Source organism: Oryctolagus cuniculus, chromosome 7 (assembly GCF_051225735.1).
Source record: "Oryctolagus cuniculus isolate XC-2025 breed Fujian yellow rabbit chromosome 7, ASM5122573v1, whole genome shotgun sequence".
Lineage (NCBI taxonomy): Eukaryota > Metazoa > Chordata > Mammalia > Lagomorpha > Leporidae > Oryctolagus > Oryctolagus cuniculus.
This window is the reverse complement of record NC_142873.1, coordinates 53,103,509-53,130,750: the sequence shown is the minus strand read 5'-3', so window position 1 is coordinate 53,130,750 and position 27,242 is coordinate 53,103,509. Positions and strand designations below refer to the sequence as shown.

The following is a 27,242-nucleotide window of genomic DNA, read 5'->3' as shown; positions in this document are numbered from 1 at the left end:
TTTGGATCACTGCCCTGACTTTTAAGATAAGATCTCTTAAAGATTTCAGATCAGGGACAGCCAAAGATCTTTTGATAGACAGCATTTTGTTTAAACTCACAACTTTCAATAACATTAGTGATCCAGGAAAAACTAAGTAGCATTCAAATCTGAAAATTAATAAGCACTGTCTGAAAAGAAATCTAATGATGAAAGAGCAGGAATCTGGCAACTTTCACTGTCTCTGTTATGTAAGGTTTGCATTTTGTAAAAGCAAATATACTTTCATAAGCAAAATAAAAATATAAAAAGGAAAAGATGCTAGGGAGAAATGGTAATGTAGAACTGTAAACTGAAATTTTTATAGATTGAGATGCTATTTCTAAGATCCTGATAATGAGCAAAAACTTTGCATTGGTACAAAAACATTTTATTCAGAGCAAATGGGTGAAATCAGAGGAAAATGAATTCTCAAATAACATGCTGGGTCAGGTCCTTAATTAGTAAAAGATTAAGTTCCCACCATCCTTAAGCTCACCTGTTTGGTATAAGGCTTTTAGGGAAGCAATATCAGACAGATCCTCAGATCTTGCTTGACATAGCCAACGATTATAACTAGAGAAATAATAAAGGTTATGATGATTATAATAAACATTATAAATTAAATTTACAAATGGGACTGGTTTTTATCATCTCTCTCTGTCTCTAAAGAATTGGTGTTTCATTATAATGAGGTAGGAGTGAACGAGGCCATTATACATACCATGCAGAATCTCTACATTATTGGTTAAATAAACACAAATGAGTTGCTGGAAAAGGAAGCTGTTCATATTACATTATTTTTAAAAATTCTCATGATCAAATGAAGACTATACAGATAAACGAGTAAGAAACCACATATATTCAAATTTTTTTTTTTTTTTTTGGACAGGCAGAGTTAGACAGTGAGAGAGAGAGAGAAAGGTCTTCCTTTTCTGTTGGTTCACCCCCCAAATGGCCACTATGGCCTGCAAGCTGAGCCGATCCGAAGCCAGGAGCCAGGTGCGCCCGCCCACCCACCCCCCACGGTCTCCCACACAGGTGCAGGGCCCAAGCACTTGGGCCATCCTCCACTGCCCTCCCAGGCCACAGCAGAGAGCTGGACTGGAAGAGGAGCAACGGGACAGAATCCGGCACCCCAACCGGGACTAGATCCCGGGGTGCCGGTGCTGCAGGAGGATTAGCCTAGTGAGCTGGGGCGCCGGCCCAAGTTGTTTTCTAATTGTCTTATGATTACATCATCTCCATAAGCCTGTTACACAGAAAATACACCATATATAATTAGTTAGATATATAACTAAAATATATTATATATATATTATATATATTATATATAATTAGTTCTAGTAGAAAGGATATAACAAGAGGTAGGTGAATATTTCTTGATTTCTGTATTCTGTTCACTTGTCAAAGATTAATAAAACATAAATGCAATGCTTACACCATAGTATGCCGTCAAATATTTACTGAGTGAAATAATAAGCATGAGTAATACACAGGTATTTTGGGGGCCTGAGAGGAATAAAGGAAAGAGTTGGCTTCAAAGAATTCGAAGTTGAATATGAGATAGATACATCACAGAGACACTTAACTCTGTAACAGACTGAGACAAGCAACCCGAAGGGCTAAGCACTCTGTTAGTCATGTAAGCTAAGAGGAGAATGTAGTGGTAGTGGAGTTGGGAGGGTGGTGGTGAGTGGAAGCAGGTCCTGGAAATGTTGAAGAAACAACCGCTCCTTTCTATGTATCATCATCTTCTTCTACTCTTAGTCAAGGCTTTATCCACTTATTGCAATGTCTGTTTTCAGTGTATTAGACCTCAAGAGAGGCAATTTATCTTTATTTTCAGCCAACTGCTAGGGTTAGTTTCTGACACTCACTCACTATTAATTCAATGAACTCTAAAAAACCATTTTTAAAGCTGGAACTCAGGTACACAACAGACTTAAATATGCTTGTTGTTTCAAAACACTCTTATTGGTACATGCATGGTACACTTTAAAAAAGTGGTGGTACAGGTTTTTAAAATGATGTAGTAAACATCCCCAAGCTTAACACCCAAAACAAAAATTAACACATTCAACATAACCTGTATCTAACCACGTGGTTATGTATCTCCAATTTTAAGCCTTAGCTCCTTCTTACCATCACCCAGAATCCTATGTTCATTACTTCCTTGATTTTCCTTTTTATATTGTATAGCCTGTATCTAACCACGTGGTTATGTATCTCCAGTTCTAAGCCTTAGCTCCTTCTTACCATCACCCAGAATCCTATGTTCATTACTTCCTTGATTTTCCTTTTTATATTGTTTTCATTCATCTATATGTATTCAATGTACCAAGTTTTTATTTAACAATTTAAAAAAGTTTGTTATGCTGTATGTGACCTTTTGGGTCTGATTTTTTTTTTTTTTTTTTTTACTTAATAGATTGCTAAGATTCATCTATCAAACTGGGTTTCCATCTTGTTCATTCATTTTAACTAATATAATGTATAAGCATTCATAGTATGTGAAAACTGTCTTTTTTTCATTCATTCTCCCATTGATAGGCATTCAGGCTAGTCCCAGGTTTCTGCTTTTGTGATCGGTGTTACCATCAACTTGTTTTGCATGTCCCCTGTACACATGTGCGTATGTTCTCTTGAACAGATGGCAAGCAGTAGAAGCACTAGGTTATTGGGTACGTTCAATTTAAGGAGTTAAGGCCAAACTTCTTTTCCAAAGCATTGCACCAATTTATACTTCTATAATCAGTGAATGAGATCCTGTGATTCCACGTCCTATTTGACCACTGGTATTATCAGATGTTTTGACTTTTGCCAGCCAGGTTTTAAATGATATGTTTCTTCTCTTGTAACTGATGAGATTGAGATCCTGTTCATGTTATGGAACCTGTTTCTTCCTCAGTGTGAAGCCTGTTCATAGCATTTGTCCATTTTTTTTATTGAGTTTTCCTTTTTTCACTGATACGTGGTTCTCTACATATTCTGAATACAACCATTTGCCAGTTGTGTGTACTGTGAATATATGCTCCCATTCTGTAACTTGCTTTTCACTTTCTTGGCTCTACTTAAAGAAAAGTAAAGTTCTTAATTTTAATATAAGCAAAGGTTCTTTTTTGTTAATAGTATTTTTTATGCCTTATTTAAGAAATATATTCTTTATCTAAGGTCTGAAAGATCCCAACCTATAACTTCTTTCATGAGTTGTAATACAAAACAAAACAAAAGTCCTTAATCCATCTAGCAATGATTTTAGTCCATGGTGTCAAAATGCTTTTAACCTTGATTAATTGTGACTTGCAACTTGAGATCCAATGATAGTTTCTGGTTGGCAAAATCTAGGAACATGGGAAGAAGGTCTATGACTTCTGACAGATTCTTAAAGGGTTTATGATTTTAAAAAGGCTAGAATCACTGCTGAGGGGCTCTGGCATAGCGAGTAAAGCCATTGTTTGCAGTATCAGCATCCCATACGAGCATCGGTTCAACTCCTGTCTACTCCTCTTCCAATCCAGCTCTTTGCTGTGGACTGGGAAAGCAATAGAAGATGGTCCAAGACCATGGGTGCCTGCACCCATGAGGGAGATCTGGAAGAGGAACCAGAACTGGCTTTAGATCAGACCAGCTCTGTCTGTTGCGGTCATTTGGGCAATGAAGCAGGAGATGGAAGACCAATCTCTCTCTCTCTCGCTCTTACTCTGCTTCTGCAACTCTGCCTTTCAAATAAATAATCTTTAAAAAAAAAAAATCACTGCTGAGAAACTGGTGCTGCTGAGGTTTCTAATTCACCTTTAGGTGAACTTTAGTCCAATAACTCATGATTGCAATCTTCATCCTCCTCTTTATTTCAGGTAAGTCTCCTCCACCTCCACTACAGACTATATAAGTTTGATTAGGTAGTCATATTTTTTTCTTCCAGTCATCAGTAGTTGTGGGGAGGGAGTATAAACAAAAGATGCTATGCTTATCTCAGCATTCAACGGAGATGAGGCTTGCCTTGTTTTCCTCTAAACTTCATTATTCAAAGACTATTTTAGGTTTTCCATTATATCGCTTAGAAATTGCATCTTATTTTTTGCTGTACTTTTTGTATTTTATTTCAGTAAAGACATGAAATCCTTTGTTTCAATCCAAAAATCAGAACAAAGCTAAAACAGGAAAGTATCAACAGCTCAAAATAGTTTCTGGTTTGTGTACTGCTTATCCCAAATAGCAAGTTTCTATTACTTGATGAGAAAAATAGAATAATCATACATAAAAAAATACACACAATATGTCAAAATGATGGCAAAAGTAGAATGGCAGAAATACTGTCTACAGAGTTTCTCAATGGGTTGTAATCATCTGAAGTTCAACAAAGCTAACATAACCCAATCCCTTCCAGTTAATTAATTACCATTCACCTGATTACTCAAAGATTGAATGATAAAGGAAATTTAAACAAATCACTCTTAAAAGACCAGTAACTAACCTATTTGTGTAAAACAAGTATCCCAGGGAAAATGCTGTCTCAGGAATTCACAGTTTTTCTAGACCTTATGAAACTGTCTATCGCAGACTCAGTTACGACCTTTGTTCTATTCTCTTACTGCATCCAGTACTAATTGATTTAACATTTTTCTTTTATGCAAGACCCTAAGCCCTACGAGGGTGGAGGCTCTATCAGCCTGCTTGTCGCTCTGCATTACCAGTAGTCTACAGCACAACATTATTAGTAAGGGCTTAATATTTAACAATGAATGGGATGATGTTTTTGCTGTGAGAATAACAAGAGTCACAGGCAATTGGACTGTAAATCAACCAAGGAACACCAAGGAAAAGAAAGAAAATACTACAGTAAAATCATTTTTACAATCTCAAAATCTTCGAAAAAGAATATCTAGTTTCTTTCTGAATTTCTTTAAGTAAACCAACTTCTAGCTTATGACACACCCAAATCAAAGTTAGAACACAACAGGAGACCTAGAAAGTTAGTCTAAGAATTAGACAACACGTCTAATTTTTTTCAGACATTGAACAAATACTGCAAGGGATACTTAGGTGTTAACACAGTGCTACAAAGTAGTGATACATGTTAGGCATCTTCTAACCAGATTCCAAACCCAAAATGTTCCAAAACCCAAAAGTTTTTGAGTATTAATACCCAACACAACACTACAAATGAAAAATTACTACTTTATGTGATGGGTCACAGTAAAAAATAGGCACTCAAAATGTGTACAAAATTACTCTTAAGATATGTGAAGATACATCTGAAACAGAACAAATGGTGTGTTAAGACTTCTGTCCCATCACTAAGATCTATCACTGCTGTTTAGGCAAATGCTTCAAAATCCCCCCAAATCTGAAATCCAAAACACATCTGGTCCCAGACATTCTGGACAAGGGAGGCTGAACTAGAGTCAAACTACTGCCAATCAATGACATCCTTTAGCATTGCAACTGATAAGAGAATGGAAGGCTTTGAAAAAGATAATAAAACCCACTTCCCTCTCAGAGATAAAAATGTGTTCAACATCTGTTCAACCTGAATATAATCAACAGAACATTATTTGAAAATAGAAACTGATTTAGAAAGAACAAGAGAAATAAATTTCAAAAAACTGTAACATGCAATCTTAAACATGACAAAGTACACAAGCAGATTACTTAGTGCTTAGTTACATCATAAGCTCAACAAGCACTCATTAACACTACAACTTTCTGGTTTCAGGACTCTTCTATTTTTAAAATTTTTGAGGATTCGAAAGATCTTTTGTTTATGTCAGGCATATCTGTCAATATTTACAATATTAGAAATAAAGACAAACATTTAAAAAATATTAATTTAAAAACAATAAAAAACCAATTACATGAAGATAACTTTTTCATGAAAAAAAGCTGTGTTTATGAAGAAGATTTGTACTGTTGATTTTTGCAAATCTCTTTAATTTCTGCTGGATTCTCCTATCTGCTTTTGTATTTAATCTACTTCAATGTTACATGTTAAGTAGCCTCTAGAAAAATTCCACTGAAAACTGTGAGGGAATGAGAAGGGAAAATAAGTCTTAATAACATTATGACAAGTTTGACCTCACAGGCCACCAGAAAGGGTATGAAATTCTCTGGACCACACTTTCGAGAACTATTTTTATCATGGTTAAAGCAAAGCAAGGAAGTCAACAGTCTGAGGCTGTTGTCTTTCATAACCAGAATCCTTACACAACCATATTGAAACTTAACTTAGAGGCATTCCTTGCAACTGGTCAATTTTGGAAATAACAAAAACAACAAGCAAACAGAGATTCAGACAATCACAATCAATTAGCTGGATCATTCACAGAGAACAAGAATGTCTAACTACAGCCAATCAAATCATTTCTTTGCTTCCACACTTAGCTTGTAATGTCCCACTGCTCATACTCCAGAGCTGGGCTCTCTGAACCTCTTCTGGTTTTGAGTGCAGTCTGATTCCTGAATAGTTCTTTGCTCAAATAAACTCTGTTATTTTGTCTAAAATGTTTCTTTTTAATGTTACTTTGAAGTATTCTGCATTATAGATGTAAGACAAGGCTGCATCTTCAACTCTCACAGACACTGAGCGTGTAAATGGGGAACCAGAGACTGTTTAGATTCAGACACAGCTGAAGAGAATGGGATGGCAGAGGATGCCGCCTGGTTCCGGCTGTGGGACTCAGGCAGTGCTGCTCATCCAGTCTGCCCCCATGTGCTGATGGGATGTGCACAGCAACCTGACAGCTGCTAAGAACTCCTGCCTCGACATACCTTCATGCCTCAGACACCTGAAAGTAGGAGCTGCCCAAGAGAGGGACAGCCTTATTATCTCTAGATACTTGTATCTTTTAGAATGTTTCCTGAACCAATAGAAAAATCAACTGTGTAACAAACTTGACTGTTAGGATCCAGGCCCTCCACCAGCACTGAGGACAGTGTTTTACAAGCTGTCTTCACACTCATTCCCAGAATCTACTCCTTGGCTGAGGACTCCTTTCCAGAAAGTGTGGACTTAGTCAGTACCTATTTATTTTAATACTGGCTTGAGCAGTACTAATTAAGTGAAACAAATCAACTCATTTAAATAAGAGACAAACAAGGATCCGGCCCCGAAACAAACTTAAAATACTACAGGTTATCTGTATCATTTCCTGGAGAAATGAAGATATGTGACATGTAAGCATGTATGTGTGTGTGAGACAGAGAGCAGAGACAGAGTGAGAGCATGCAGAGAGAAAAGCTTGGCTGACCCAATAAAGGTGATAAGCATGCATTTCCTTGCTGTGAACACAAAAACCCTCTCTCTAGTCCCTGCCCAACCTCTCTGAGGTTGGTGTGTGAGTGGGTTGAGGAGGATGGCAGAGAAGGCAGCCACGCTATGGTGGCAACTCTGAAGGCTCTTCTTCAATGAACCGTAAATGTGGGAACGTCATTCGACCTATTGGAAAAGTAAAGAGGTCACATCACACTGGATCAGTGATCTAGGGCACAAAACAATCAGCTAAGAAGCTTCAAAAGGAGGATTCTGGGGCCTTCCAGCAGAGGTGCTGATGCAGGACACTTTGTGTGGGATCCATGAGTGAGTATCTTAACAAGCACCCTGGTGATTCCATCGCTCATAGACTGTGGACTCCACTTTGGAAAGCTGGTCCAGGTGATCACCAAAATTCCGTCCAGTGATAAAGTAGTGGGGAGAGCCCAGAGAGCAGTGGATCTCATGTGTGGACTGCACCCCCCTGAACAGAGCATCTTCAGGGGGTTTGCAAAGTCAACAACGTGTTCATAATCACACCACGACATTCTACGTCTTTTTCACTGTGTTGACATTTACACTGACAGTTCAAAAGCAAGTGCTAGGTGAAAATGCCTGGCGATGGCCTTATCACAAATCAAGGCAAAGGCACCCAACTCTCACAGTAAGTAGTTTTTGGATTCTTTATTGCCAAATACTTGCGGAATAAAAGCAGTGGGTTAATGTCTTCAATGCGGGAATAAAAAATATTAACTTCATTAAAGCAACCCTTGAGAATCCATCTTTTTAATATTACTGTGTGACAAAATGAAAAGGACACATAGAGTACTTCCACATACTGAAGTACGAGGTGTGTGGAAGAAAAGCACTGTGTGACTGTTTGAGTTGCAAGCGGAACTAATTGCTTTTCGCATGGGACTCCCATATTTTACCTCACAGAATGACTGGCAGACAAACTATGGCTATTCCATAAGTATGTGGCAGTTGTTTTCTCAAAAATGAGTAAGTAATGCCACTGCCTTAAGAAAAATAACCGGAGCTGACCCTGTGGTGTAGTGGGTAAAGCTGCCCCCTGCAGTGCCGGCATGCCGTATGGGCACCGCTTCGTGTCCTGGTTGCTCCAATTCCAATCCAGCTCTCTGCTATGGCCTGAGGAGGTAGTGGAAGATGGCCCAAGTCCTTGGGCTCCTGCACCCATGTGGGAGAACAGAAAGAAGCGCCAGGCTTCTGGCTTCGGATCAGCACAGCTCTGGACATTGTGGCCATCTGGGGAGTGAACCAACAGATGGAAGATCTCTCTGCCTCTCTGTAACTCTGCCTTTCAAATAAATGAATAAATCTTAAAAAAAAAAAAGAAAAATAAAAAACAGCATTTGATTGCTAAATGATAAACGTTGCCAATGATAAAACTTGAGTTTTAAAAAATATATATAACTTTGGAAAATTTTTATCATCACTAGAAGTTTCATAATATTTAAAGGTTTTCTGTTGAGACTGGTAGTGACACCAACAAACATAATTTTTTATACTATGTAGTGAACTGTCTCAATATTTGGAAGAACTGAATAATTCATTGATTCAATATTTTCCAGAAGATCAATATATGATGTCATAAAGTCTAACTATAAATTCCTATTATAAAATCTGTTCAAACTGCAGGTCAGAACAGTATAAAGATTCATGAATATTGCTTAAGAATCTGTCTAATAGTTGAACTTTAAGAAACTACCATTTAGCAAATTGTGGTATGGTATAAAAGAATGTCCAAAATTATCTGAAAAGGCTATTAAAATACTTTCCCCCTTTTCAATTACCTATCTGAGTGAGGTGAGATTTTCTTATATACTTTACCCAAAACAACTTATTGTATCAGTTTACAAACAGATAAGAAAATCCAATTATCTCCTATTGAGAGAAATGTTAAAAGATATGCAACATTTGAAATAAAATATAAAATGCTACATTCTCATGAAATAAAGAGATATCCTTAAAATGAAGTTATTTATAATGAATTAGTAGATAATTTCTCATATTATAAGTGATGTTGGATATAACCCATGTGAACAGAGGCTCTTTGGGATCTTAACAAGTTTTTAGGGTGCAAATAGGATGACCTGAGATCAAAAATTTTGAGAACTCCTAGTGTATAAATCACAATGTGAGAAATGCTAAACAAAATTAAAAAAAAAAAAAATAGATGCCAAGTCATGTGAGAGACAGCCCAGTCATTGTATTGGAAGAAACATGTTTGCCAGATGATTTGTTTACATGGTTAGGCCCAGAAACCACTCAAAGTATCATTTGTGACTGTATCCTTTTAAAAAGCTGTTCACGGGTGCCCTCTGGTGGCTTAACTGCTTTTTTTTTTTTTTTTTTTTTTTTTTAATCAGTATACAGTGACGACCTGGGACTGAGGACATAAAGAATTCTAATTCTACAAGACACTCCAGAGATATCTATCCCAACTACCACTTTATAAATGAAGACTGACAACATCCAGCCTAAGAGTATAAAACAGGATGACAAATGCTATGCTATGCTTTGCGTAAGTATAGGGTATAAAAAAAAGTGTACAGCAGGAAGCATCTGTTCCAGACTTGCAAGGTAGGTCTCCAGGGCAATGCTTTAAAGATGAAAGGTGGCGAACAGGCAGGAATTGAAAGATGGGAGCATTCCAGTCAAAAGGAACAGAAAGCACCAAAGCTCAAAGGTAAAACAGTCCACAATTTGCTCAGATTTAAGGGAACAGTAAAGGCCAATTTTAAGAGTTTATTAAGTACCAGCTGCTACATCAAGTTAATTAAGTTATCTTATTTAATGCTCACATATCAACTAACCTTAAAAGTTAATGGCAGATACTTATAGTTTATGATTTTTCTCCTCTGTATAATTTTTTGAAAAGCAGTTAGCCTTATAAGCATTGTTAATCTTTAGAAAAGCTTACAAATAAATGATAGCTGCTCCTATGTTTTAAAAAGAACTTATTTAAAATTCTTTAGAAAACACCTGGAAGAAATGGAATGGGTCAGATGCTTTATAAGAACTTTGGACTAATTCAGAGAGAAAACAAAATTTTAAATTTAATAAAACTGTAGATAATGCTTTAATTCTAAATGTAGTAAAGTAAAAACTTTGTAATTGCCTTTTCCTTTTCCTAACTTCTACTTTTAGAATATTTCCTCACATGGAGACACTAGATAGGAGTGCTGAAATCAGACCTGTCTGAATGTTGACTTTACCACTTACTAATTGTGACCAGTGATAAATTACTCAACTTGGAGCATTTGCATCTACAAAATGGGGATGGTATCTTCCTCACCAGACATCACAAAGGATAAATTAAAACACATTATGTGTATATGTGGATCACTGGGCAGATGCAAGGTCCCTTTCTGGTTTCTCATGTCCTTAGGCATCTGACATTCCCAAGGGATTTGCCTTACTTTCTTTGATGCTGCTTCTGCAGTGCTGCCTCTGATAATTGTCCCTGCAGGATTAGTTTTCTTTGCTTATCAATATCTCCTTCCATTCGAGCAAAAGCATGAGAGCCAATGAAAGAGAGATCAACTCCCAAGCCTTCATCCTCTTCTTCTTGGTTGTCTGTAACGAAAATACCACTATCAATAGAGAGCTTAGGATGAACCTAAACAGAAAAGAGACTGTAAATGTTGCAATGGAGATGACTGTGAGGTGTCAAAAACAGGGGATAAGGGTTATGTTTTCAGAATGAAAATGAAATTAGAGTTAGGCATTTGTAGAACCAAAATAATGCAAGAAATTGCTTGTCATGTATGATACAAGTTTTAGAAATATGCAAAATTAAATCAATGCTACCTGGGTGTAGCTTTAGGAAGAAAAAAGTAGAATGTGATCATCAACAAAAAGACAGAGGTAACTAGACTATGTTTGAGTTTACACATGGTAATTAGACTGCACTTGGGCTCACAAGAGATAGCTCTGCCACACAGCATCTAACAGAAGAGACAGATAAAGAATTAATGTCTAGAAGCAGTCCTAGAGCTCTGTGTAAGGAGGGAGCACTTGACTGGCACCTAAACCCCAGCCCTTCTGTCAGGTAAAGTCCTCAGGAAGACAGATGGACCAGTATCACAGGGAATAATCCGCACTCACTAGGAAATATTTTAATTATAGTTTAGGAACCTGGTTTTCTTCTATGGTCAAACCAACATAATCATTTTGTTCTGAAACACCTACAGCTGTCACTTCAAATTCATAAGTAAACTTTCTGATGTGTCTGTATGATAAATGTGAATCTGGGTAGCAGAAGCCACTCTCTTAGGAGATCATCTCTTAGCCTGGGGCCCATTGCCTTACGAGACCTGTTAACAAGGAGAACAACAATAAAATAACAAACTTTAAATCATGGGGCACTTCCCAAGGCAGTGCCATCACTTGAATTCCAGCCTGGCTCACCATCAGCCGGGATCTTCCCACACCTACTTCACTGCTCCTCATACTGTGATGGGCCAACAACTTAGAAAGGTTTGGTTTCATTAAAATGTACCTGTGAATCATAATATTTCTTCAGTCTCTTAAGAGGAATTTACTTTTAACAGACTTAATATATTAATTGAAAGTATTTATGAACAAATATTTTTTCAGAGCAGTGAAAACAAGTCAAGTACTCTGAGGATTGGTTAAAAATCTCACCTACTGCCCAACATTCGCTGTTCCCTACTCCTCATCACACTAAATGTACTTTATGGAGAAGAAATTAGTTCAAGGATCCACTCTACTGGAGGGTCTCTTAAAGTACCCGGTGTCCCTCTGGCAAAGCTTGGTTCACAGACATTTACTATTGCTAGATCATTTATAAGCCTCCCCGGCCACATCTGATATGAGTCTTTATACTAGGTTGACAGCAAACTCTTAACAATGCTATCTCACATCTCATCCCTTCACTTTGACCTCTTTTCTTTTTCAGATTTATTTATTTATTTGAAAGTCAGAGCTAGAGAGAGAGAGACAGAGAGGGAGAGAGAAAAAGAGAGAGACAGGCAGAGGAGAGGATCTTTCATCTGCTGGTTTACTCCCCAGTGGCCACAATGGCTGGGCCTGGGCCAGGGCCAGGCCGAACCCAGGAGCCAGGAGCTTCTTCTTGGTCTCCCACATGGGTGCAGGGGCCCAAGCAGTTGGGCCATCTTCCTATGCTTATCCTAGGCCTTTAATAGGGAACTGGATTGGAAGAGGAGCAGCCAGGACACTAACTGGTGCCAATATGGTAGCTTTATCCACTATGCTACAATGGAAGCCCATTTCTGTTTCTCAGAGGGGCACTGACAATCTGCCAGCCTAGCTAGAGTCACTATAAAAAGTGACTATATAAAGTGCTACCACAGGTGTTTCTGATAAGGTTGGAGAGGCCAGCAGGACACCTGAGGGGTTAACTTATAAACCAAACAAAAAAGAATATTAAAAAACAGCTCCTACCCTATTTCCTTATTAAATTAAATTTATACAATCCTTCCCCTGCTGCCACCTCGCATGGAAAAAAATGTTTCTACAGTTTCTGCCCAGATCACCAGTCTTCCCTAGTCTGGAATGCTATACGCAAGGTTCCTTAACAAACTCTTCTATTCTCATTTAGACCATTCTTCATTGGTCTCAAGCGTCATTTTAAGTTTGGTGGTAGCAGGTGGGGAGGGGATCGCATGTTCCACTCACCTTCAAACAATATGGTGATAAATGGAGTGGAGGATGCACACTTTGAGTGAGTAATGGCTCAAGTAGCTGGATCCTTGCCACTAACACAGGAGACCTGGATGGAAGGTTAGGCTCCCAGCTTTGGCCTGGTCCGGCCCTGGCTGTTGTGGACAACTGTGGGAGTGAACCAGTGAATAGGAACTCTTTCTGCCTCTCAAGTACATAAAATAAATAAAAATTTTAAAAAGCAGTCAAGTATTCTTCCACAGATTTTAAATTGATACTCATTTTTAAAAGAAATGTTCACATTAGTAGTTTCACAGTAATTCCCTAACTTGGTAGACTTCAAGCTAAGTTTCAGCAGTAAAGCCCGAGAGGCAGGTCTCCACTGAGAGATTTCTGACCTTGAACGTGTCTGGGTGATGATCAGCACAAGCTGTTGTGCAGGATTCAGCAAGGCTCCGGCCTAACGTGCTGTAACTACTCCTGTGACCTACATTGAGTGTACCACCCACAGAGACAAAATGAATGGCTTGTATTCTTGCCATTAAGTTAAGCAGAGCTTTTGGAGGACACTGTTCAGCTATTTCAAATATTACATGCTACACTACTGTCTTGTAGGAGACTAGGATAAGAACGCGTTACATGCAGCCCTGAATCCTCATTGCCTAACATGGACTTGGGAAGTATTTGTCTACCTACCTACGTGCCCACAGACAGATTTTTTTTTAAAGATTTATTTATTTATTTGAAAAGCAGAGTTACATAGAGGCATAGGCAGGGGAAGAGAGAGAGAGAAAAAGAGAGAGCGAGAGAGAGAGACTTCCATCACTGGTTCACTCCCCAAATGGCCTCAACAGCTGGAGCTGAGCCGATTCCAAGCCAGGAGCCAGGAGCTTCTTCCTGGTCTCCCATGCGGTACAGGGACCTAAGGACTTGGCCATCTTCTACTGCTTTCCCAGGCCATAGCAGAGAGCTGGATCAAAGTGGAGCAGCTGGGACTCGACCCAATGCCCATATGGGATGCCAGCACAGCGCCAGCCCCCAGACATACTTTTCAAAAAAATTTTAATTTAAAGAATAAATCTTATCAGGACTAGGAATCTGAGTCCTGCAAACAGAGAGCTTCCCAAAGATGAAGCTAAACTTCCTGTTTCCTTGGTGGTGATTTTTTATCAGTACCTTTGCCTCCTCATGAGGCAGAACTCTAGAACTCACCCTCCGGAGCACCAGGCTTTTCACTGATTCTGATCTGCCGTTCAGGTACCACAGGCTCCCCTTCTGCATTTCCAATATCTGCAGGTAGGTAGGGCAAAGATCGACTCTCCTCCTTCAATGACCTTGGGAAGTACAGAGGTAGCAGCTTTTGGTAAGTAGCCTGTGTCAGAAAAGCAAGACATTCTGTAAATAACCACAAAGAGAAGGTATGGCGTGAGCAGTGCTGGGTGCTACTCAAACACTGTTAACGACAGCCTGTGTCAATCAGGAATACACACCTTACCTCTCCTGAGCTCAGATTAGTGCCATTTGGTTCTTGTATCCAAGATCTGCGTTTGGTAGCTAGTCCAGTAAAATGTGACATGATGCTGGCAACTCCAGCTCACTGAACCTGGATACCTTCACTTACTGAGGGGGCTGCCTGGAAGGATGACTTGGCTGTGCTGAGACCTCCTTAACTCAAAGGCTTTGTTTTTGAGGGATTTTTTCTCTTCTTTTACATCTCTACTTGTGAGGGATTGCAATTTCATGGCTTTTGTTCTTTCCCTGAATCTTTTTTCTTTCTTTTTTTAAATAAATAGAATAAAATTATTCTACCTTATAATTTCCAAATGGATGAGTCCGCTGGACTCAGTTACAAACCCAGGATACATCTAGGTGTTCAGTGTTATTTTTCCTATATCTTGAAGCATTTTGCTTTTTCATCATCCTAGAAATTATTTTTACTCAATACTACTCATCAAATATTCTGTTAATTGAAAAAAAGACTAAATTAAAATCATCAAACATAAGAATGATGAAATCACCTTATAGAAGGACAATAAGATCATTCAAGAAATCATTATCCTTGGCCGGCACCACAGCTCACTTGGCTAATCCTCCGCCTGCGGTGCCAGCACCCCGGGTTCTAGTCCTGGTTGCTCCTCTTCCAGTTCAGCTCTCTGCTGTGGCCTGGGAAGGCAGTGGAGGATGGCCCAAGTGCTTGGGCCCTGCACCCGCATGGGAGACCAGGAAGAAGCACCTGCTCCTAGCTTTGGATCGGTGCAGCGCACCAGCCGTAGCAGCCATTTGGGAGGTGAACCAACGGAAGGAAGACCTTTCTCTCTGTCTCTCTTTCTCTCACTGTCTAGCTCTGCCTGTCAAAAATTAAAAATTAAAAAAATTTAAGAAAAGAAATCATTATCCATCAGTTTTCTTGTGTTGTCCACAATCTTGCTTTTTTTTTTTTTTAAGGTAGAGTTAGAGAAAGAGAGAAAGAGAGGAAGAGACATCTTCCATCTGCTGGTTCACTCTTCAGATGGCCGCAACAGCAGGGGCTGGGCCAGGTTGAATCCAGGAGCCAGCAGCTTCATCAGGTCTCCCAAATGGGTGCAGGGGCCCAGGTACTTGGGCCATTCCCCACCTCTTTCTCAGGCTCATTAGCAGGGAGCTGGATTGCAAGTGGAGCAGCTGGGGCTCAAAACAGTGCTGGCGTCACAGGCGGTAGCTTAACCTGTTACACCACAACCTGGCCCCTCTTGCATCATGTTTTCAGAAAGTATGTATGAAGACCAGAAACATTCTCTTTATAATTTGTATAGACATAATCCCTTTCCTATTTTGCCAAAGCACAGACAATGAAGTAACTTGTTCAGAGATACAAATAGGAAATATTAGAAGCTAAATAGGATGGAGCATTCTAAGACTAAATAATACCTATTAAGACAAAAATAAAGAACTGCTTTTCTAAAATGGTTCTGAATTAAACTGAAACATACTCAGCTTAATTACATGTAACAAAAACATGTAAATCTCACAATTTATAAAACACCAGCCCCTAAGCTGGCCTAGCACTTGCTTCCAGCTCAGGGAGCACCACAGATTTCCCAACATGGTTGTTTCTGGTTATGCTGCGCAGACACCTGCGGCTTGGGTGACAAGGTGATGCCGTGAGAGCTAACAGAAGGAGCAGAGCAGAGCACCTGCACTGTGAGACTCCACTTAGAGTGACAACAACTTAGCAGTGAAAAATATGAACACTCCTTCTTGACTTTTACTTTCCAAAATAATCTTCAATGAATGATAGTTAAATCCCACTGTGAAATTCGTACATAGATAATCAAGATTTGTCTGCTAGAAATTCAGTATATATAAGACAAATGCAAACATTTAAAAGAGAACATAAGATTTAATACTACAATTATCAAAATACCTCTTCAAGTTCAGAGACAGCAAATACGACCTTTTCAATGGTTTCTCCATGAATCTCTAGAAATCTCCTTACAGTGCCTAAGAAAAAGAATAGATGGATTATTCAATAAATAACAATTTACATGGAAAAGAAACTCTGCAAGTTTTGTTTCTGTAACAGATCCCCGCTCATTTCCTTCAGATCTCTGCTCAGTGACACTCCACTGGTGAGATCATCCCAGAGCAGCCTACATGAAAATCCCTCTCTGACTTGTTTTGTGGAGTTCCTTGTTTATGGTGTGTCCTCTCTGCTCTCCCCTCTTTATCCAGCAGAATGAAGGCCTCACAACCATAGGAACTTTATTTCCTGCTCTATTCCCAGACCCTGACTGCAGACACTTCTCTCTTACCCAGCACATGCTCCGTTCCCAGGGCCTACTGACCCAGCACAAGTGTCTACCCATGCATTCAGTTACAGTATTGGGTGTCCTTCTCAGCCTTACACCCTCTGACAAACCAAAGCTGAATTTCGTTTTCTTAATTTCATGTTATCTCCAATAGCTTTAAGACCTAGCAGCCTTCTCAGTTCCCAACTTGCATTAGTCCGTAATGCCCATGACCCTACCCTTTTAAAATGTTGTCCTCCAGAGTTCTGCCCTTAACAGGTCCAAATCCTGACCTGCATCTTCTCCCCTATTCAAAACCTATTCCTTTACCTGAATCACTCTTCCTTCATCCTGTATTTTCAAGTGCTTCCCACGATCTTTCAACCAGACTGCTAGTATTTCTAATATCATTCCTTCTCTGTTCCAGCTGTTTCAGGTTCTCAATGTATACATAGACATCAGCAATAAGCTCTGACCTGTGCTCCAAGTTTCTTTCTTTTCTAAGTCTGCACACGCACTGTAGGTCGAGTTATCTTCTTATGCTACCTCTCTTACTAAACAGCGGAACAGCTCTGCACAGCTTATGCATTAAGATTCAGTCTCTAGCATGACTCTATATTCCCCCTCCCTGCCAACTGACCACCTTCCTCTACTCTGTTCCTTAGTCCTAGTCCCAACTATTCCTTCTGTATAGCTTAGGTCTTAGCTAAATATATTTATTTGCTGTACTTACAACATGCTGCTTACCTGCCTTTCACTAGAATACCATTCTTCCACCATTCCCTTCCCTTGGTTTGAATTCCTACTCATTTTTCAAGACCCAGTCAAGATCCATTCCTCTGGGTGCAACTCTACCTTTCCTGTGCTCCTCTTATACAGACAGTCTTCAACTTATAATGGCTTGGGTTTGACTTACAATTTTTCTACTCTTCAATGGATTTATTGGGTGTTAATGCATTTTTCACTAACCACTGGCTTGTTGGGACATAATTCATTGTAAATTGATGGAGGAGAATACATATCTTTTGAACATCTTTCTACTTGTAAACTTCTCAAAACATTTAACAGGTAGGATGTGAACTTTTCAAAGTAAAGCATTTTTTACATTAATATGATATTATAATTAAGACACAGCATACCTTAAGGATATGACATGCAATCATTCACAAGTAGGTAGTAAGTAGTAACAGAGTCAGTAATACATGGTTCTGGTTATATACATATTGCCTGTCTTGTTCAACATCCTAATTTAAGATTTAATAGAGGAAACTAATTTGTTGAAGGACTGAACAAACATTCCTAACTTTCCCTCTGTTAGGTGGTAACTTATTTTTCATTTCTCCTTCTAGTCTTCCTTAATACTTATTGAAAAATGAGCTTTCAAATGGGATTTTCGTTTATTCTATCTATGTTTATACCAAGTCTTAACATTCTCACATAGCAGTTTTGCAGGAGATAATTGCAGTATTTCCTTTGGAAGAAAAAATACAATGTCAAGTAGTAACGAAACTGAATTCTCTTAGCAGAGTTCATACACAAAAGCATTTCTACAAAAAGAGGTGGAAAAGACGATGACGTGACTTTAGTCCACACTGCTAGTGAGTACCATTCCTTTCAAGTTTCACTATTCTCTGTACACTATTCTCTGCCTTCAACCATGATGTCATATGCTTAAAGTTTAGTGACTACCCTTTAACTGGTGACATTGACATATGGGACATTAATATTCTCAACCTGGAAACACAAGAACAAAAACTTTCATTTTCTTCTTCTTTTCTTTTTCTTTCTTTTTTTTTTTTTTTTTTTGACAGGCAGAGTGGATAGTGAGAGAGAGAGACAGAGAGAAAGGTCTTCCTTTTGCCATTGGTTCACCCTCCAATGGCCACCACGGCTGGCGCACTGTGACCAGCGCACCGCGCTGATCCAAAGGCAGGAGCCAGGTACTTATCCTGGTCTCCCATGGGGTGCAGGACCCAAGCACTTGGGCCATCCTCCACTGCATTCCCGGGCCACAGCAGAGAGCTGGCCTGGAAGAGGGGCAACCGGGACAGAATCTGGCGCCCCGACTGGGACTAGAACCCCGTGTGCCGGCACCGCAAGGCAGAGGATTAGCCTAGTGAGCCGTGGCGCCCGCCTTCTTTTCTTTTTTTTTTTTATACCACTGTATCCTCTTGCATTCAGCAAAGAACCTAATACAACAGCAATAGTTACTCAAATTTGTGCTGACTAAAATAAATCCATTTATTTAAATGTAGATATTTATTTTTTTTCTGGGAAAAAACTGAACTGCACTAAAAATATTAACTAAATAAAAATTAACTAAAAATAGAAAAAAATCTCAATGTGTCTATCAAGAAGATATAAGTATTAGGTTTCAAATGAAGTAAATTTTGATAATAGTTTAAAAAGAATGCTTTTCATAGTATGGACTTAAGTATTCTATCATTAGATTTGCTTCTGGACCATATATGATACAATAATATACAGGCATTTGTTTTTAAATGCTTGAGAAAGTATTCAAGAAAGCAGCATCATTGTCTCTATGTGTGTGTTTGTGCATTTTAAAAAATGAGATGCTACAGCTTTGCTATTGGATTTACTACATTTAAGGTGTCATAATAAGATCTGTAATAGATCAACAGGGTCTTCTAAAATATAAGTTAATGAAACCACTCTGAGAGCTATATATTTCATTTTTGCCACTTAAATTCCTAGAAATTGCTTCAACAGAGTCGCTTATATCCTCTATTGATCCTCACCTGCTATTACCCATCACTCTCAAGTTGACCTCTCCTATGGTACTATATTAAGTGATTTATCTGGGACCAAAGAGCAATCTTGTTGACTCTCTATCCAATGCATTCCATGCAAAACAATGCTCCTGGGGCCAGTGTTATGTTGCAGTGGGTTAAACCACTGCTTGTGATAGTGGCATTCCAAATTGGAATGCTGGTTCAAGTCCCAGCTACTTCACTTCTGATCCAGCTCCCTGCTAATGTGCCTGAAAAACCAGTGGAACATGGCCCAGGTTCTTGGGTCCCTGCTACCCACATAGGAGACCTGGATAGGGTCCCTAGCTCCTGGCTTTGGACTGGCCCAGTCCAGCCATGACTGATGAAGCCATTTGGGGAATGAACCAGTGGATGGAAAATTTTGTTTCTCCTAAACTTCTATTCTTTAAAATTACTTTAACAAGAAAGGAAACATAGAAGTTATGAGATGATAGGGAAAGGGATAAGAGGAATCAGAACATCAAAATTTGCTGAAAGCATTGAGAGAAGGAGTAATATCAAGGCAGGAATTTTCATTGGGAAAGGCACCATTTAGAAGACAGGCAAGGTATAACACAGGTCTTTTCTAAGCATGATGAGTTACCTAATCTAACAGGTGACCAGACTTAAGAGTCACAAAGCCTGGATCTAAGTTCCAGGTCCTGCAACCCTGAGTCTTTTAATTGTGTAATGGACATCACACTAAAACAAGGGTTGTTGATGAAATTAAATCCAATTTTTCTGCCATTTTAAAAAATACATACTTGTATTTTTTAAGTAAATACCATATTTTTCTTTTTTTTTTTTAAAGATTTATTTATTTATTTGAAAGGCAGAGTTAGAGAGAGGGGAAGACACACACACACACAGAATCTTCTGTCTGCTGGTGTACTCTCCAGTGGACACAATGGCCAGAGCTGGAAAGATCTGAGGCCAGGAGCCAGGAGCTTCTTCCAGGTCAACCATGTGGGTGCAGGGGCCCAAGCACTCAGGCCAATTTTGGCGGCTTTGTCAGGTGCATTAGCAGGGAGCTGGATTGGAAGCGGAGCAGCCAGGACTCAAACCAGCCCCATATGGGATGCTGACACCGCAGATGGTGACTTTACCTACTACCCCACAGAGCTGGCCCCTGAAAATACCATAACTCAAGCATTCATACAAAAATGAAAACATAAGATCCCTGCCTTTCAAGAAGTTGTCGAGGGGACTGGTGTTAGCGTGTAGCAGGTAAAGCTGCATCCCATATGGGTACAGGCTTGAGTCCTGGCTGCACTGCTTCCAACCTAGCTCCCTGCTAATGTGCCTGGGAAAGCAGCAGAGGATGGCCCAAATCCTTGGGTCCCTGCACCCATGTGGAAGACCTGGAAGAAGCTCCAGTTTCCTGGTTTTGGCCTGACCCAGCCCTGGCCGTTGTGGCCATTTTGGAAGTGAACCAGTGGATGGAAGATCTTTCTGTCTCTCTCTCTTCTCTCCCTCTCCCTCTTTAACTCTGCCTTTCAAACAAATAAAAATTAAACCTTAAAAAAAGCTGTCATATATACATATGAATTATAACTATTACATATTTACATATATGTATACATATTTATTATAAAATCCTTAAGTAGTAAAGATATTCATTTTTAAGACATGTTATAATTAAAAGGACTATTTAAGACAGACTAGGTCCTTCACACTAAATTCTAGGTTGTATAACAATAATTTTATACATTCAGAGAACTCTATAATTTTGGATAGATATGATATTCAGTTTGTCTTTAAATTTGGGTCTCAAAGATGACCTAGGATGGTTTCCCTTACAAATGATAAATGTTTTCTACAATATCTGCCACAGATGGTCAAGGAGGCTCTGCATGAATGTTCCCAGTGAGAAGGATTTTACCAAAATGCTTCCTGTAATCGTCAGTCTGATCTCAAAAGGGACCAAAATCTCCTTCTTTGTAACTTGGTCTTAGATTTGCCTTCTGGAATCATTTACAATCCTATGAGCACCTGCAAACCTCCTGAAATAGTGTGCAAGTTCTGTAATTATGTGCACTCTCGCGCAGTGTTCTTTCACTGGATGCTCAAAGTAGTTTATGATGGCACCGCTGCCTGTAGCCAAGAACCACTGCTTGGCAAATGCAGCACAGAGTAAGTCGGCAACAGCACTCCTTTAGACATTTGAAGAGGGACACGACATTTGATAGAAGCTGGCTCTTCTGTAGGAGGGACACCATGAATATCTCAAACTGTCTGTCAATGTCTTATGAACTATGATATCCAGAACTACCTACAAAACTAGAGATGTGGTCTGAACCTAACTGTAATACGGGTAGGTCATGGTCTTTCTTAAGCTGAATGTCGTATATGTTTTGGCTCATATTGATTGAGATCAGTCTTTCTAAAGCATAAATGCAGAGTTTTATATTCAAATATCATACGTGAGAGCTGCTGTTTAAAAAAAGCAAAGTGCCATACAAACATGATATTATGAAATATGTTTTGACTGCACTATTGTAGACTATTAGGGCTATTCTGAATCCTAATTCAACTACCTAATGCACTGGCCATACTTCTTGTGTCAGAATCATTTTCCAATTCCATAGGCAAGTCTTCCTAGCCTTTATTCAAATGACCAAAAATATCAACTCAAGAAAGGAAGCTGGGAAATCTGTAATCCTTCAATAGACACTTCCTTCCAGGCTGCCACCATCAATTAGTCAATTAGTCAGTTAATCTTCTCTGGCTAGAACTACTTGACTGTTGATAAAAAAAAAACTGTAAGACTCACTTTTATACCGCACCTCCAATACTACTTACGAAGCGCTATGTGTGTTGCGTCTTCCAAAGGATAACCTCGTTTTGCAGAATTGATGACACAGAATCCAACGGAAGACATTGACTGCTCTCTGCAAACAGAAACACAAAAACTGCACTGCATTCATGATACTCACACAGGAATACAGTTTTTTTTTTTTTTTTTAAGATTTATTTATCTATTTGAAAGAGTTACACAGAGAGAGGAGAGGCAGAGAGAGAGAGAGATCTTCCATCCAATGGTTCACTCCCCAATTGGCCACAATGGCCAGAGCTGCACTGATCCAAAGCCAGGAGCCTCCTCCAGGTCTCCCATGTGGGTGCAGGGGCCTAAGGACTTGGGCCATGTTCTACTGCTTTCCCAGGCCATAGCAGAGAGATGGATTGGAAGTGGAGCAGCCAGGTCTCAAACAGGCCCCTATATGGGATGCCGGTACTTCAGGCCAGGGCGTTAACCCGCTGTGCCACAGCACCAGCCCCCACAGTTAGTTTCAAAATGCAGCTCACCTTCTTCCCTATCTCTTCAACAAACCCATTATGACAGCTAATCTAATTGCATCACTTAATAATCATATTAATATGTAACTTAATTGTTTAGGGGACATATTATTTCAAGTTAAAGCCTAAATAAAAAGGGAACAGGTTAATTCTCAAGTCACCCAAATCTGCTTTATCCTTTTAAGCCTGAAGAGGGTCTTCCTAAATTTAAGGTCTTCCTAAACTACCTAAGTTCCTTAAAATTTTACTTCAGTAGGTAGGTTTCACCTTTAAAATAGGGGCTTTTACCTGGCCAGTGTGGCCATTTGGGGAGTGAACCAGCAGATGGAAGATTTCTCCCTCCTTTCCTTTGTATAACTCTGTCATTCAAATAGATAAATGAAAAAAAAAAAAAAAACTGGGGCATTTAACAATGTATGGCATGGCTAGTTCAGGAAATGAGCAGACCATACTTTGCCAGCTGAAGTACATTTCTGTAGCAGCTGTACAGGGAGCTCTCAGCTGCTGTGCGGTAGCGGCTCTTATATTTAGGTCCCACTGTGTGAATGATGAACCGGGCAGCCAGGTTGAATCCTTTTGTCAATTTGGCTTCACCTGTTCGGCAACCTGGGAACAGTAGGAGCCATACATTAAGTGGGGTGATACTAGAGAAAGAAAACAACAAATCAAAGCATAACAATAGGTGAAGTATTAAGAATTTTGAGAGACGTCAGTTAAAATAGATGTATTGAACACAAGCATTTATCTCTGTTCCTTTCTGCTCCCAAACTGACAGTGAAGCCATACAACAGGCTTAAGCAGAGACAAAGGGGATGGGAGAGAACATGGAACAGATAAGCATCACCAAAATTCTGGAAGACAGAAAGTCAATGGACTTGCGGTAACTGACTTAGCAGAGCAGAGACCCTTAACTGCTTGCAGAAATGGGCTAAGCAGTGGGAAGCAAGCTGATCTATACTGAAAAGCATGGTTGGATTCAGACAGACTGCTTTGATTCAGATCCTGAGTCTACTCTGTGCCTCCTGTGGTATCCCAGGCAGAAGCTCGGCCTTGCCAGGCCTCAGATTCCTGTTTAAGGGAGATACCAGCAGCACTTCACAAGATTAAATGAGTTAACGTGCAAACTGCATGCAAGGCTATTCATGATTCCGTTCTTACTAGGGAACACTAGAAAGGCTCAGAAATCAGAGGCCCTAGTAAGTACTTCTAAAGGCTATGCTGTAAAGGGGGCCTAAAAAGGGGAGGCCAGGTTAAAAGTCCGAGAACAGGGGACTCTGCAGCAACCCCTGCCCTAGCCAGCACAGCAAAGTGACGACTGCTTTACCACCAGGGCAGCAGAGAGGATTTTTATTCCCTAAAGATGTTGAACTGGAGAGTTTCTGGACTCCAGAACCCCAGGAGCAGCTGAAAAGGAGGGATTACACTGGTTAGAGAAACGTCTAGACCTTTGCCCCTAACTGGCTCCTGAAACAGATCCTCAGGATTACATCCCTGGAGAACTCCTTCCCTGGGAATTAAGAGGCTCAAGCCAGAGGACCTACAGACTGAAAACTGAGCGAAATTCCCCAGATAAACAACAGGGCTCCATCAACGGTAGACTGGATAAAGAAATTATGGGATATGTACTCTTTAGAATACTATACCGCAGTAAGAAACAACGAAATCCAGTCATTTGCAACAAAATGGAGGAATCTGGAACACATCATGCTGAGTGAAATAAGCCAGTCCCAAAGGGACAAATACCATATGTTCTCCCTGATCGGTGACAACTGACTGAACACCAAAAAGGAAACCTGTTGAAGTGAAAGGGACACTATGGGAAACGGTGACTTGATCAGCATAGCCCTGACTGTTAATGAACAACTTAATACATTATCCCTCTTAGTAGTTTTTTTGTCTGTTCTACTTAATATGACTGGTTTAATTCTGTAATTAATACACAGTTATTCTTAAGTGTTGAAATTTAACTGAAATGTGATCCCTGTTAAACATAAGAGTAGGAATAAGAGAGGGAAGAGATATATAATTTGGGACATGCTCAAGCTGACTTGCCCCAAATGGTAGAGTTAGAAACATACCAGGGGACTCCAATTTAATCCCATCAAGGTGGCATGTACCAATGCCATCTCACTATTCCAAGTGATCAATTTCAGTTCACAATTGATCATAATGAAAGGACTAAGAGTCAAAGGGAGCACATAAGCAAGTCTAGTACCTGCTAACACTAACCGATAGAATAAATAAAGGGGAGAGTGATCCAACATGGGAAGTGAGATACTCAGCAGACTCATAGAATGGCAGATGCCCTAAATAGCACTCTGGCCTCAGAATCAGCCCTAAAGGCATTCAGATCTGGCTGAAAAGCCCATGAGAGTATTTCAGGCATGGAAAGCCAAGACACGCTGGCAAAAGATCTCTGTGAGTGAGATCTCAGTGGAAAGAACAGGTCTTCAAAGAAGGAGGTACCTTTCTCTGAAGGGAGGAGAGAACCTCCACTTTGACTATGACCTTGTCTAAACAAGATAAGAGTCGGAGAACTCAAGGGGCTTCCATAGCCTTGGAAACTCATGACTGGAGCATAGGGAGATTACTGATGCCATAGACAGGAGTGTCAATTGGTAAAGTCAACAACAGGAGTCACTGTGCACTTACTCCTCATGTAGGATCTCTGTCCTTAATGTGCTGTACACTGAGGCTTAATGCTATAACGAGTACTCAAATAATATATTTCACTTTGTGTTTCTATGGGGGTGCAAACTGTTGAAATCTTTACTTAATGCATACTAAACTGATCCTCTGTAAAAAAAAAAAAAAAAAAAAAAAGAAAAGAAAAGAAAAAAAACTATCAACTCCCAACTTGACTCTCACTGGGATTAAACATGACAATAGGTCTGATCTGATTTCATCATCATTAAAAAAAATCATCTATTATTTTTCACTTTATGTTTCTGTGTGGGAGCAAACTGTTGAAATCCTTACTTAATGTATACTAAGCTAATCTTCTGTATATTAAGATAATCGAAAATGAATCTTGATGTGAATGGAAGGGGAGAGGGAGTGGGAAAGGGGAGGGTTGTGGGTGGGAGGGACGGTATGGGGGGGAAGCCATAGTAAACCACTATTCGTACTTTGGAAACGTATATTCATTAAATAAAAGTTAAAAAAAAAAAAAAAACAGGGCTCTTGCTCTGTCAACTGCTTCAAAGTTCACCAACAATAACTTTTGCTTACTATTATGGACTGAATGCTTGAAATTCTGAAACCCTCCTCTCTAATGTGATAGTATTTGAAGGTGGGGTCTTTCGGGGTAAATAAGGATTAGATGAAGTTATGAGGGAGAAGCCCTCATGAATGGCACTAAAATCGTTCGTTACAAGCGTCCCCAGAAGGCTTGCTTCCTCTCTCTGCAACAGGAAGATTCAACAAGAAGCTGACAGTCTGCACTCCAAAGGTAGGCCCTCACTAAGACCTGACAATGCTGGCACCCTGATCTCACTTCCAGCCTTCAGCATTGTGAGAAACAACTTTTTGTTGTTTATGAGCAGGCCAGTCTACAGTACTGTTATAGCAGCTTGAATGGCCTAAGACTCACAGACACAAAGCTCCCATCAGCATATTAGTTTCTCCCTCTTAAATGCAGCTAATACTTAAGGATCACCAGGAAGTGAGGGCAGCCTCTAGCAAAAACGAAATAAAACAAACAAATTCTCAAGACAATGAAGGGAAGGAAACACAAAATGAATTAAAAGAAATTGCAGGGGCCAGTGTTCTGGCCTAGCAGGTAAAGCTTTTGCTTGGAACAGTGGCCCATACAGGGCTGGTTCAAGTCCTAGTTGCTTCACTTCAGATCCAGCTCCGTGCACATGGGCTGGGAAAAGCAGTGGAAGATGGCTCAAGTGTTTCAGCCCCTGCCATCCTTGTGGAAGACCTAAATGAAACTCCTGGCTGTTTCAGCCATCTGGTGAGCGAACCAGCAGATGGAAGATCTCTGTTTCTCTCTTTCTCTGTGTTAACTCTTTCAAAATAAATAAAATCTTAAAAAAAAAAAAAACTCAACACCAATATTATTATAATCAGAGAAGAAAATATATGCATATACTTCAAAAAGTTTATGGACTATGGAAATAAAAGATAAGTTTAGGGGCTGGCACTGTGACTCAGTAGGTTAATCCTCCCTCTGTAGCACCGGCATCCCATATAGACGCTGGTTCTAGTCCTGGCTGCTCCTCTTCCAATCCAGCTCTCTGCTATGGCCTGGGAAAGCAGTAGCAGTTTGACCAAGTGCTTAGGCCCCTGCACCTACGTGGGAGACCCGGAGAAAGCTCCTGGCTCCTGGCTTCGGCTTGACACAGCTCCAATCATTGAGGCTATTTAGGGAGTGAATCAGTGGATGGAAGACCTTTCTCTCTGTTTCTTCCTCTCACTGCCTGTAACTCCATCTCTCAAATAAATAAATAAAAATAAAAA

At 39.7% G+C, this 27,242-nt stretch overlaps 1 protein-coding gene across 4 annotated transcripts in view; it reads right to left on the bottom strand.

Annotated features, from left to right (window-relative positions):
- GDAP2 (ganglioside induced differentiation associated protein 2) overlaps positions 1 to 27,242 on the bottom strand; it is a 69,462-nt gene that overhangs the window by 23,187 nt on the left and 19,033 nt on the right. For 3 of the 4 annotated variants that reach the window (XM_070077810.2, XM_002715714.6, XM_008264590.5), the window contains 6 exons: positions 23,228 to 23,381; positions 22,281 to 22,369; positions 16,344 to 16,420; positions 14,153 to 14,312; positions 10,714 to 10,870; positions 518 to 594 (listed from right to left, as the gene is read on the bottom strand). In XM_070077810.2, coding sequence (XP_069933911.1) covers positions 518 to 594; positions 10,714 to 10,870; positions 14,153 to 14,312; positions 16,344 to 16,420; positions 22,281 to 22,369; positions 23,228 to 23,381 — 714 coding nt within the window. The remainder of the gene's footprint in view (positions 1 to 517; positions 595 to 10,713; positions 10,871 to 14,152; positions 14,313 to 16,343; positions 16,421 to 22,280; positions 22,370 to 23,227; positions 23,382 to 27,242) is intronic. The other variant, XR_016210713.1, reaches the window with a different exon arrangement.